Source organism: Fundulus heteroclitus, unplaced genomic scaffold, assembly GCF_011125445.2.
Source record: "Fundulus heteroclitus isolate FHET01 unplaced genomic scaffold, MU-UCD_Fhet_4.1 scaffold_106, whole genome shotgun sequence".
Lineage (NCBI taxonomy): Eukaryota > Metazoa > Chordata > Actinopteri > Cyprinodontiformes > Fundulidae > Fundulus > Fundulus heteroclitus.
The window spans coordinates 784,279-797,276 of NW_023396519.1; the positions used below are offsets into that span (position 1 = coordinate 784,279).

The 12,998-nt window shown below is 42.6% G+C and overlaps 1 protein-coding gene across 3 annotated transcripts in view; it reads left to right on the forward strand.

Moving 5' to 3' along the window:
• The window catches only part of unc5b (unc-5 netrin receptor B), a 106,985-nt gene that overhangs the window by 72,513 nt on the left and 21,474 nt on the right, over positions 1-12,998 (forward strand). For 2 of the 3 annotated variants that reach the window (XM_012859203.3, XM_021314706.2), the window contains exons 2-7: positions 5,727-5,957; positions 6,235-6,378; positions 6,699-6,802; positions 7,878-8,058; positions 8,942-9,109; positions 10,767-10,931. In XM_012859203.3, the coding sequence (XP_012714657.2) occupies positions 5,727-5,957; positions 6,235-6,378; positions 6,699-6,802; positions 7,878-8,058; positions 8,942-9,109; positions 10,767-10,931 (993 nt within the window). The remainder of the gene's footprint in view (positions 1-5,726; positions 5,958-6,234; positions 6,379-6,698; positions 6,803-7,877; positions 8,059-8,941; positions 9,110-10,766; positions 10,932-12,998) is intronic. The other variant, XM_036128635.1, reaches the window with a different exon arrangement.

Sequence of the window (12,998 nt, forward strand, 5' to 3'; positions counted from 1 at the left end):
GGGGGGGGAGCCGCAACACAATGGTTATGACAAAGATTCAGAGTGTGAAAGAGTGGAGGCGACGGCTTAGTGAGGGGAGATGGGAGGGGAGGCGCGCTGATGATTGCGGTTCACGTGTTTTGTTCTGCATTGGGTTGAGATCCGCTAACTGTTCAAGTTGTGTTTGTTGTGTTCCCTTTCATCCGCGGCGCAAACTTGCAGCTTTGATCATGCTTAATTCAGCGGGGGGGGGGGGGGGGGGGGATCTCTGACCAGAGTAGGAACAGAAACCCACTGCTGGTTGACTGACTTGGGTCGGGGTTTGCATAACTTTATTCTGATTTTAGGAGATAGGCCAACCAAAAGTAGTGCAGAGTTATAAAATGAACTAATGAAAGTCAGAAAGGTGATTCCCCTAAATAAAATTACACTGCAAAGACGGATCCAAAAACAAGTAAAATGTTCTTAAAGTTAGTCTATTCATCCTTGATTTGAGCCAGTAAATAAGATTATCTGCCAATGGAATGAGTATTTTTACCCCTAAAATAAGATAATTGGATGATGGAGAGAAATTGTTCCTATTTTAAGTGGAAAAATCTTATTCTATTGGCAAATCATCTTATTTACCTGCTCAAATCAAGGACAAATACACTCATTTAAAGAAAATTGTACTTATTTTTAGTTCTGTTTTTGCAGTGTAAGCTCTTTAGAGGTCATCTAGTTAGTGAGCAGTATCCACCTGTTGGTAATTTAATGTCAGCAAATGTTCTGCTTTTCGGTGAAGGCCTCCAAGGTTTCTCAGAGAACATTTGTGAACAAACAGCGCCGTGAAGACCAATGGACTCAGCAGACAGGTCAAGGAGAAGGTGGGGTGGAAGTTTAAATCGGGGTTGGGTTGAAAAATAAAACTTTGGACGTCGCATGGAGCTCTCTTCGATCCATGACAGGAAAATGCAAAGGAGAGAAGAGGGACAAAAAGGAACAGAGAACCAGCCAGGAGGCCCGCTGTCACTTTGGAGGAGCTGCAGAGCTCCAGGTTTTGTGGAAGTGCCAAGATAGTTAAATTATTAAAAGACAAATGTGGCGGTCCAGTTTGCATAAAAAGAAGACCAATATTAAAACACCTTGGTTGGTGGAAAACCTACACCCTGATCCCGCCTCTCACTCACGTTCCAGAAAGCCCCAGTGTTGGTCAAACAACTTTATTTTGCCGTGTTGAACCGGAGACTGATTTGAAATTTGCAGGACAGCGTCCCTTGAGAACTGAATGCTAAATGGATTTATAAAGAGCTCTTCTAGTCTGACTTGACCACTCAAAGCGCTTTGCACTAGAGCCACACATTCATACAGCGCTACGCAGATCCGTAGGCGACTTGGGAGCGAAGCTCCTTGCCCAGGGCCACATCAACATGTGACAGGCGGAAAAATGGAATCGAACCCACAACCCCCGCTTTAGATCAAAGCAGAGTCATGTGTTAAAACGGTCCACATCTGGATTCAGTTGACCGTCTGTGCTAAAACGTCAACATTTCCTGTCGACAGCTTTTCTCCAGCCAACTCGACAGGATTTGGATATTCTGCCGAGAAGATAAGACAAAACTTTTCAATCTCTAGACGTAGGGGTATCAATACTTTTGCATAGAGCTGCATGTTAAAACATTTCAATTTTGTTCTGCCGCACTGCATCGCACAACCCTCTGAGATAAGGAGGAACAGTATTTTTATTTTCCCGTCACATGTTATGGCGCTGTGAACAAATCAATCAGGAATGATGGAAGGGAGATGTTATTTGCACAGCCCGTCCTGAAATCATCGAAGTTCTTGAAGTGTAATTGCCTGGATGCTCTGTTTGAGTTAAAAATCATTCCCTTTTCAGCGCTAAAGCTTTCCGATTACTTTCTGAGGACCCAGAATGAAAACAGCTGAGTGCTCTGACTCACTCTGACACACAGTTATTTTCACATACAGCCGTGCCTTTCTGACAGTCTAGACCATAATCACTGATCTAACAATATGTCTTTATTTTTCTTCCTGTGCTGTGCAGATGTAAAGATATGGTGTTTGTTTGTTTTGTTTTTTTTAAACGTTGCTTCTCCAAAGTTCATATGAGTAGGGATTCTGTTTCCTGACGCAGCGAGGGGTAAGGAATCAATTCATTTCAATTAAATTTTATTTATATAGAGCCAATTCATGATACGTGTCATCTGAAGGCACTTTACAAAGTCAAATTCAATCAAATCATCAGGTAACATTTATATGTGCTTTTACGCCACAGGAACCAAAGTAACTTTTTTTTGGTTGTTGCACCCCTTCTATCTTCCGTCCCTTTTTACCCTTGTAAAAAGCAACATTTCTAATTGAAAGAATAATAAATCTAGCCAACTAAACCCTCTAAATGTCATCTTTTCTGTACATTTTTCAATACTAAGGAATCTTTTGACTCAAGAAACCACTTCCAGTACCCAGGAAAGTTGTCTTGGCCCATTTTTTTTTTGTATTACCTACATCTTTATTCAGTGCATCTACCAGGGTCACAACAGATTATCCATCCATCCATTTTCTATACCTGCTTATCAGAGCCTGGTGGGGCTGGCGCCTATCTCCAATGGGCGAGAGGCGGGCTACGCCCTGGACAGGTCGCCAGTCTCAGAGCAGATTACCAGGGTAGAAATTTACCAGGAAACACAAACACAGTAGAGAGGCGTTGCTTTTGATATGACCTTCAACCTTCAGTGTGAAGCCGTGCTAAGCATTTTTAGTTGGAAGGATGTTCACAGTATTATATTTCAGTCATGCCAGCTGAAGGTCCTCTATAGCTCGCGTTTTGTGTTTTTAGGTGTAATAAGCCATGCTTGGACTGGAGCAACTTTTTCCAGGAGCTGGCGTAGGTTTCATTATATTTCATTATTATTAAGGTATAAATTAGCCTCTGGCAGCCTGAATGAATGATGAACATATATGTGTAGAACATCAAGTTTTCTTTTCAGCAGCTTGGTGCAGGTGCTGAAAATAGCTAAATCAAATCTTCTTTCTGCACCAACTCCCACCCCGAAGACTGTTTTTCTGTCAGTACAACGATGCATTCACTGATCGCATGCCTTTCACCGGTGAGTTGTCAACTGGAGGTTCAGGAAGAAAAAGATGCGAGCCAGAATTTACAAAGACAGAGAAGGAAACCCGGAGGATGGGTTTATCCTGGTTTAAGCCTGGAGAAGCTCTTGACCTTCCTTGTACCCTGCAGCCACCGCTCAGTGGAGCTCTCAGCTTTGCGGAGCTTCTCCTTCAGCCTTTTGGAGCCCAGCCAGACAGAATCTGTTCATGGGAATAGTGGCACAGGAATGGCAACATGCTTACAATGGCTGAAGATGGCATCTGACTTTCTTTTGTTCTCTGATGGTAAAATATGTGACCGGGTCGTGCGCGATGCATTCGGAAAATGGAGCTCTGCAGATTTGCCTGGTTTTCAATCGGCCGTGTTTGCTCACACACCTCTTTATCCACTGAGTGTAGCAAATGAGATTTAGGAAGTGTGAGACTGCTGCGTAAGAGAGGCTCGGCTATTATTTGTGTTCATCTCCATCCGTGTGTGTGTGTGTGTGTGTGTGTGTGTGTGTGTGTGTGTGTGTGTGTGTGTGTGTTTACATTAGAGGAGGAAAATGGGCTGAGTGGAATGAATATGCCCCAAGGTTTTTTGGAAACCTCCTGTCTGGAGCTGATGCTGTCAGTCTGCAGCTTTCTGCTCCAGTCTTCCACTTAATGCTTATTGAATTCGGATCATTTTCATGAGCAGAAGCAAGTTTTCTGCTGGAAGGTCAGCTCTATTTAAAATTTATAACCTGGATTGCGCTGAAGGGAGAGCGGCGATAACGGTTCAAAGAAAGACAACACTAAACCACTGAATGAAGGGTAAAAGAGCCGCTGGAGCCCCAGATAAACTGAACTTCTGAGAGACCCATACAAAGTGCATTGGTTCACAGCTCAGGTCAGAAGTTTACATACATATCATGAGCGGGAATGTCAGATTATTATTTTTTTTGCATATAAACCGCAGGGGATTTTTACAGGGTGGAACAATTCAATTCAATTCAATTTTATTTATATAGTGCCAATTCATGAAGCATGCCATCTCAATGCACTTTACAAAGTCAAATTCAATCAGATTATACAGATAGGTGAAAAAATGTCCTATATAAGGGAACACAGTTGATTGCTTCAAAGTCCTGACAAGCAGCATTCACTCCTGGAGAAGCGTAGAGCCACAGGGAGAGTCGTCTGCATTGTCCATGGCTTTGCAGCAATCCCTCATACTGAGCAAGCATGAAGCGACAGTGGAAAGAAAAACTCCCCATTAACGGGAAGGAAAAACCTCCAGCAGAACCGGGCTCAGTATGAACGGTCATCTGCCTCGACCGACTGGGGTTACAGAAGACAGAACAGAGACACAACAAGAGAGACAAAAAAGCACAGAAGCACACATTGATCCAGTAATCTGTTCTACATTAGATGGTAGTAGCGGGTGAGCCGTCTTCTCTGGATGATGTCTCAGCTAACAGAACGCCAGACCAGATGTACCTACAATGAAGAAAAAAAGAGAGAGAACAAAAAGTTAAAAGTTGAAACAACAAACAATGCAAATTGGAGAACAGTAGGAGAACTCAGCAGAGTGAGAGAAATAGATCCTGATGTCCTCCAGTAGCCTAAACCTATAGCAGCATAACTATAGAGGTAGTTCAGGGTAACATGAGCCACTCTAACTGTAAGTTTTGTCAAGAAGGAAAGTTTTAAGCCTAGTCTTAAAAGTAGACAGGGTGTCTGCCTCACGGACCAAAACTGGGAGTTTCAGCATCAAACCTTGGGGTGGACAAGTTTGGATCATCATGACACACATTTCTTAATCCAGTCTAATCGGCCCATTTCTCTCCTCTGATCACTAGAAGCACATTTGTGTTCCTAAAAGACAGCTAGCAACGGGGTCAGCCACGCCTCCTCACTAAGATAAAAGCTTTCTTACTCAGAGTCACTCTCATCAGCGATTTAATTCACTCTTAAGTTAAGACTCTCAGGTAGGAATCTTTTGGCTAGTCTAAGAGCTCTCTGAGAGACGGGCACAGAATTACACACACACACACCTACCAATATATGCTTAAATGTCCCCTAGAAAGTCACCTGGGTGTATGTAAACCCATGACCAGGACTGTACATTAATATCTACTATGATGAACCCTAGCAGCCATCAATAAGTGGGATCTACCCATCTTTATTAGGGTGAAAAAGTCTGTCTGAAGAGGTCAGAGAATCTCTGTCCTTGCCGCCAGAAGAGTCTTGGCAGCGCCGCCCGGAGTGATATGTCACCTCGGAAATGTCAGGGGATAATGTGCGATCAACGGGACCTATATGTGAAAGGTCAGCGGCTCTGCTCTTCAGCCGACAAGTGCGGACTCTTCCGCTGGAGACCAAAGCAGGAGGGCCTCTCTTGAACCGATTAGTGTCGATATGTGGGGGGGAAAAAATGTCACCACTTACGGTGCACGCTGTCAACACCTTAAATGGCTTCACACAATAAACCTAACACCCTGAAGTTGGATTGAGATGCACAAGATAAGCCGCTGCACATTCGCTGCTTCCAGATCTGCTGTTTATTATTATTATTATTATTATTATATCCTGTGTTTCCTACAGTCTAGGTGCAGGATGTTATCACTGAAGGACAGTCGTCCTCATCACGTCTGCGTTGTGTGCTTTCCCAGAGAGCAGCGACTACGGCGAAGCCGAGGTCCTCCCCGACTCCTTCCCGTCGGCTCCGGCCGAGCCCCTCCCAGAGTTCCTGCTCGAACCGGAGGACGCCTTCATCGTGAAGAACCGGCCGGTCCAGCTGGGCTGCCGGGCGTCGCCGGCCACCCAGATCTACTTCAAATGCAACGGGGAGTGGGTCAACCAGAACGACCACGTCACCAGAGAGAGCCTGGACCAGGTCACCGGTAAGCTGCACGCGCAGAGGAGAACTGGGAGCTCAACTACACACACAGGAATGTCACCTTGTGTTATACAGAGATAAACATCGTACTTAATTACCAACATCATTTTCAGCTATATAATCCATTAGGTCCTTTAGGATTTAATGTGCGCGTTAACTGCTTCTGGCATTCAGCCAGTGCATAATTTACATGCGCTGTGAAATATTTGCTTCAGTGGTTTTCCTCCCTCCACCGACGCCCCGACCCCCCCCCCCCCCCCCCCCCCGCCCTCTCTGTGCAGGTCTGGTGGTGAGGGAAGTGGACATCTCCGTGTCCAGGACACAGGTGGAGGAGCTGTTCGGCCTGGAGGACTACTGGTGCCAGTGTGTGGCCTGGAGCTCGGCCGGCACCACCAAGAGCAACCGGGCCTACGTTCGCATTGCATGTCAGTATCAAGGCGAGGAGCGTTTGAGTGACACATAGAGAGAGAGAGAGAGAGAGAGAGAGAGAGAGAGACATCCCTGGCTTTCTGCTTGTTGTATGTGTCAGATTAAGCATATATGCAGATAAATAGGCTGCAGCGTCCCGTCGCGGTTCCCCCATGGAAATGTGCGCTGCGGCGTGATTGACGCGTTGCATGTTTAGGAGGGTATGGAGGGGAAAATTGCGCTGCGGTGGCATGTGTGTGTGAGTGAGTTTGTGCGGCAGAAAGAGCCACCGAGCAAGGCGGCGCGTCAGTCACCGTCCACGTGTCGCCCCCTGTAGACCTGAGGAAGAACTTCGAGCAGGAACCCCTCGGGAGGGAGGTGCGGCTGGAGCAGGAGGTGCTGCTGCAGTGTCGGCCCCCGGAGGGCATGCCTGCTGCGGAGGTAAGGCGTTCCCCCTCCTCATCACCGTTACCTCTGCCTGTTCGTTTTTTTCCGCTGTTGTTTGGCTCGTCTGTAAATCTGTGAATTTGTTACTTTTCTTTATGCCGCCGTCAGATGTTTGTGGCAAAATAAAAAAAAAAAAAACATTGTGTGACTGACAGTTTTACACGTTTAATGAAAGCTCTCTTACACAGAGAGGAATTAGGAAGTATATACCTTTTCTTTAGCAATGACGCTCAAAATCAAAACTGTCAGGTTTTACCTTGAGGCTATAACACATCAGACAGGCTTTTTATTCCTAGACGTAAGCCACATAACAAATGTAATTCAGAGACATGTTATATTGGTTCATTGGTCTGCAAACTTACATAACCTGAACCGAATCACCTCCACACCATGTTGCAATGATGCTGTAATTCATAGAAAAGGAGACTGTACAGTAGCTGGTCATACTTTTCAGTTGGCTGCTATTTTTGCAACAAAAATCCCATTTTGTCGGTCCTCTGTAATGCTCCTGTTCTCTAAGAAACTGAATTTGGGGTTCGGTTGTAAGCTGTAACCAGCTAATTGAAATGTACCCATGTCTAATGAATATTTACGCCTTTCAACTTTTGATTTTCGCTTTTTGAATCAAATTAGTGAAAATAGGATACATTTCAATGACGTTCTACTTCACTGGGATGCACCTGTGTATGGAAAACAGTCGTCTGATTACAGAGGAGCTTAAAGGCTCGAATTTGAGAATCAGCATAAACCAACAGGTTTTTTCTTTCCTCAGACAGAATAATAAAGTTTCAGAAGTGTTTGATCATCGGCGCGTGTTGGGAAGCCTTAATACCCCGCAGGTGTGCGGTGTTTACTGAGCGGCTCTGTGCATGGCGTGCCGAGTCATGTTCCTGCATAAACACCTGCTGATTTGTACGATTTATTTTAAGAACTTTCAGCTAAAAGTGTTAAACAAAATAAAAAATAATATCTGTCGTTTTTTTTTTTATAAATTATCTTTGGCCGGATTGCTTTCCTGCTGTTCCTCGTTACAACAGCATGTGATCTTCTTCTCGATCATCCTTTAAAGGTGGACTGGCTGAAGAACGAGGATGTCATTGATCCGTCGCAGGATTCCAATTTCCTGATCACGATCGATCACGACCTGATCATCAAGCAGGCCAGGCTGTCGGACACGGCGAACTACACGTGCGTGGCGAGAAACGTGGTGGCCAGGAGGCGGAGCAGCACAGCCACCCTCATCGTTTATGGTAACGTGTACGGCACACTGTGTTGCTTTTCCTCATCCCTCAAGCCTCATCTCACTCACTGTTGGTCATTTATCCCAAACTGTAAAAAAAAACGTGGAGCCGAAGAGGATGTGGGGGGGTAATTGTGTTGCCATAATCATTCCTGTGTTCCTTGATTTAGCAGTACGCTAAAAGACTTTTATTTAATTTTATCTGTATTTATGCACAGTTGAAATCAGACGTTTAAATACACTGAATCAAACTAGTTGCTAAAAGCCGAAATAATGATAGATTTTTTTTTTTTTTTAATGTTACACCTAGTTACTTGATATTTGGTAGAATCGCCTTTTAAACTGTACAAATTGGGTCAAAAGGTCTGAGTATCCTACCAGAAGTTTCTCACAATAGTAAATTTTGACCCATTCCTCCTGACAGGGCCGCTGTAACTGAGTCAGGTTTGTAGGCCGCCTTGGTAGCACGCATCTTTTCAGCTTTGCCCAAAATGTTTCTTAGGGACTGAGGTCAGGGCTTTGTGTTGCTCACTCCAAAACATTGACTTTGTTGTGCTTAAGCAACTAATTGCCCTATAACTTCCTTAGATGTTGCTGCAGTATTTTCCAAAATGTCTTTTCCTCATGAGGCTGTCCACAGTATTTTTGTGAAGTGTACCAGTTCCTCCATGCTATACAGTTGGGATGGTTGTTCTCAAACTTGAAAATTTTCCCCTTTTTCTACCAAAAGTAACAATGGCCGCTGCGGCCAAAGACTTTAGTTTTATCATGAGACCACAAAACATGTCTTCAAAAATGAAGGTCTTTATGCTTTTGGAGTAATAGCTTCTTCTTCGCGGAGCGGATAAACAGGAACACTGAAGGGGTTTGCTGTTTGTGTGTCTCTGTGTTAGTCAGCGGAGGCTGGTCTTCTTGGACTGAATGGTCAGAGTGTAACGCTCGGTGTGGGCCTGGCTGGCAGCGTCGAACACGCAGCTGCACCAATCCGGCCCCTCTGAACGGAGGGATCTTCTGTGAGGGCCCGCCAATGCAGAGAGTAAGCTGCACCACACTGTGCCCAGGTAAAGAGGACACCTTTCAGAGCTTTCATACGCTACATTTGTTTAAAGCACTTGGCCTATTTACTCTAGCGCTAAAACTTGAAGAAAGGCTTTCTAAACAAGACGGTATGTACTCCTGTAACTGCTAGAAGAAGGAATACAGTCATTTACCATTATGACATCTTTTCTGTGCTGTATGTCAAAACTCCCTGAGACCATGGTTCAAAGACGCTTATTATGGCATTCAATTAGTCCGGATCATGTTCCAAAAATGGTAAAAAAAAAAAAAGTTTCCTCACACATCTGTTCTATTTTACTTAAAAGTGTTCAATTAAATTACAATGTACATTAGAAGGACCAATATAAAAAAAATTGCAGCTTTAAATATGGAAATTTGCTGATTCAGTGAAATTCCAAATTGCTCTTGTTATGGGATGAAGCTGTCAACCTGAAAATAATGATCTTTAGGTCTTATTATCTGTTTTTAAAATAGTGCCATAAAACAGACATAATGGAAAAAAAACATGCTTGTGATCTAGATAACTCAAGATAATAGGACACGAAAAGTTTGATAATGAACTTGCTGTCATGACAAAATAAGCTCAAGATCTTGAGCTCTACAAACAATAGATAATGAAACTTATCACCTCAAGATGAGCTCAAGTTTTTGTTAAATTAAAGGGGACATATTGTTCTTTTTAATGCCTTCCTTTTAAGACTGAAATCACTCAGTTGTGGTCTATATAAAGAGGAAATGTTGCTAACGTCTTTTTTAATTTACCCCCCCCCCCCCCTTTACCCAGTTCTGAGAGCAAATAATTTTAATGCAGTCTCTTTAAATCTAAAGGAGGTACCTCACACCACGCCCTCCTCCAGCATCCGACTTCACCTCGTTCAGCCATTTTTGTAGTAAGGTGTAATGAATTGTGTTGGTGTTTTGACCTATTTTTAACATTTTGATTCATCCACTTGTAGCTTTGGTATCTTTCAGCTAGAACTGAAAAATCGCAGCAAACAAATAAAAATGGAGAATTCGCAAAATTGGTTGGCTGGATTCCATGATCTTGTTTAACAGCTCCACAGCAAACACTCTGACATAATAATAAAAAAAACTGTAATAGAGATTAGAGGAAATGGAGCAGCTTGGGAAATGTGACCCAAACAGACTGTAAAGTTATCTACACAGCACCTGGAGAGATTATGTTGACAACAAAATGTATTTAAGAGCTAGAAAAGTGGATATTGGATATGTCCCCTTTAAGAAAATAGGATAAACAAATCTTATATTCATAAGTAAATAAAATGCTATTTTGGCACTTGGGTTTTAGGCTGGCTGCCTTCTGAAATTCTGCTGACACCTGGACAATTGTAAAGTGTTGAGTTTTGTTTTGCAAAGCAAAATGCAATACTAATCCCCAAACATCATTTTTTTTTAAATGACACAAAATCACATTAAGTGTTTGTACGTACATGTGTAAAATGATTAAAAAAAAATCCATAGAGGGCTTTGAATTTCTTAGTTTGGAAAAGTGGAATTTTTAAAAATCCAATTAGACTACAAATCAACAAACTGTAATAAAAATGAGACGCCAGGAGAACGTCATGTCCAGGCTGCCGCTTCCTGGGCTAATGGAAACATCGGGCTATAAAATAACTCACATCTCTGTTGTCCTTCCAGTGGATGGAGGCTGGACGGAGTGGGCAAAGTGGTCCGCCTGTGGGACAGAGTGTACCCACTGGCGCAGTCGCGAGTGCCAAGCCCCACGGCCCGTAAATGGAGGGAAGCACTGTAGCGGAAGCATGATGGAGAGCAAAAACTGCACCGAGGGGCTTTGTGCAAGAAGTAAGTTATTATTTCTCTTTTTGAACTTTCTTGGTTTTTCCGTTAACGTAAGTCAAAGCTGAACGTTTTTGGTATTAATGCATCCATTTTCCTGTCGTCATTTGTTTACATCTTTGATAGACTAAGAACGGATTTTAGGCAATTCTGATTTATCTAGAACTATAAAATAAGGAGATGTATGAACAGTACTGAACACATCTTTGTCCTTTTTGCCTTAGAAGCACAAGCATCGTAAAACCGGTGTCTGAGCAGTCGCTGTAAAACCGGGTTCCACTTTTATGTTAAGACAAAGTTCCCAATTTTAACTGTCTTCAAAATTGAACGTAATTGGTTAGTTTGGTTAGTACAGCTGGGATTACTCAAACCACAGTCTCTGTGTGTACTCCATGTAGAAAAAAACATGCCTACCTTTGGTCTAAAATCTTCAAATAGCTCATGATATTTCAAAATTCAACATGCTCTGTTACAGAGGTTAAGAACTCAGAAACACCCGCCTTTCTAAATTCAGTTTAGCCTTCCTGTTATCTATTTAATGATTTGCTCTCTCTCTAAACGAGCTTTAGTCCCGCCTCAACAGGTAGAATAAAACACAGCTTCCTATTAATCCTCCCGGGATCCATCATTTCATGCATTCAGACGTAAACAAGCTTGAGATATTGTTTTCCTAACATTATGACATTAAGTTCTTGTAACATATTTCTTGAATGTTGATATAAACCTAAGGAGATAATAATACTGTCATTCTGTCAAAAAAGCTTAAGGTTTCATTATCTCAAGATCATAAGGGAATGAAACTGTTTCACAAATAGCTCAAGTTTACCTTGTCTTGAGATAATAATGTACAGCGTGTAAAATAAATATTGAAAACAACAGATATTTTCCATTCAACTCAGTTCAATTCTTTTTATGTATACAGTGCTGATTCACAACCGATGTCATCTGAGGCACTTTACAACACACAAATATTTACTCAATTCAGTTCAATCCAATGATACAGATAGGTTTAAACTCAATTACATATGTTTCAATGAAATCCTAGAGATATTCTAGAGATTAAAAAAATGCAAGAAAGAAAAGGCAACTCCCTTTTAATAAGAAGAAGAAACCTCCAGCAGAACCTGTCTCAGTGTGAGTGCCCTACTGCTCTGACAGACGTCTAAGGACGTATATTTCTGAAGGTACAGTTGACATGAAAGCTCAGCAACAACCCATCTAGTCCACACATGCAAGAAAATCAAACCAATAGACGAAGTTATGGGTATTAAAATGGAATGACACGTGGTAAAAGTGTTGAACTTGCTTTCTGAAATCTATTTAATGTTTTGTATAAAAGCCTCTGTTGTTGATGACAGGTTCAAGTTTCCTCCTGTGTGGAGGAACTAGTCGCCTGCCTTGCTCGGTTGTGATCTTGGCCCGTTCTATCAGACAAACAATACTGAAATCCATGAGTATTTGTGGGACCCTTGGATGAACTCTTACCTTTAGCTCATTCTAAAGTTTTTGGATTTGAGTTAACCAATTGATCTGGGCATTTTAGCCGCTTTATTTTCTTTCTTTGAACCTAGCTGAGAGTTTCCTTGGCTTGTGTTACGGATCAATGTCGTACTGAGATATCCACCCATGGTCTCATCTCTATCATCCTGGTGGATGACAGCAGGTTTTCTTCAAGAATGTCTCAGTACATTTGCTCATTCATCCTTTCTACATTTATATGAAGTGTGCCAGTACCATATGCTGAAAACCCGCTTGTGCTGTTCCCACCTCCACACTTTACTGTTTATATGGTGAATTGAGGTTCATTTTGATCCTCAAAAACTATGTTTATCACTGCATTCAGAAAGGCGGGTTTTGGTCTAGTCTGACCTGACTTTCTTTTCCCTGTAATTCACAGCCTTGTGAAAACCTTTCGGAAACACCAATTGTTAAAGATTACCGCCCCCTGTTGGCGGTCCACCCGATCCTTTTACCCTGGAGAAGCGGTCTTCTCTTATTGATGACTTCTTTAGTGATAAATGACTTTTGAAACTGAGACAAGTACAGCTCAGTACTGGGCTCATATATTGATGA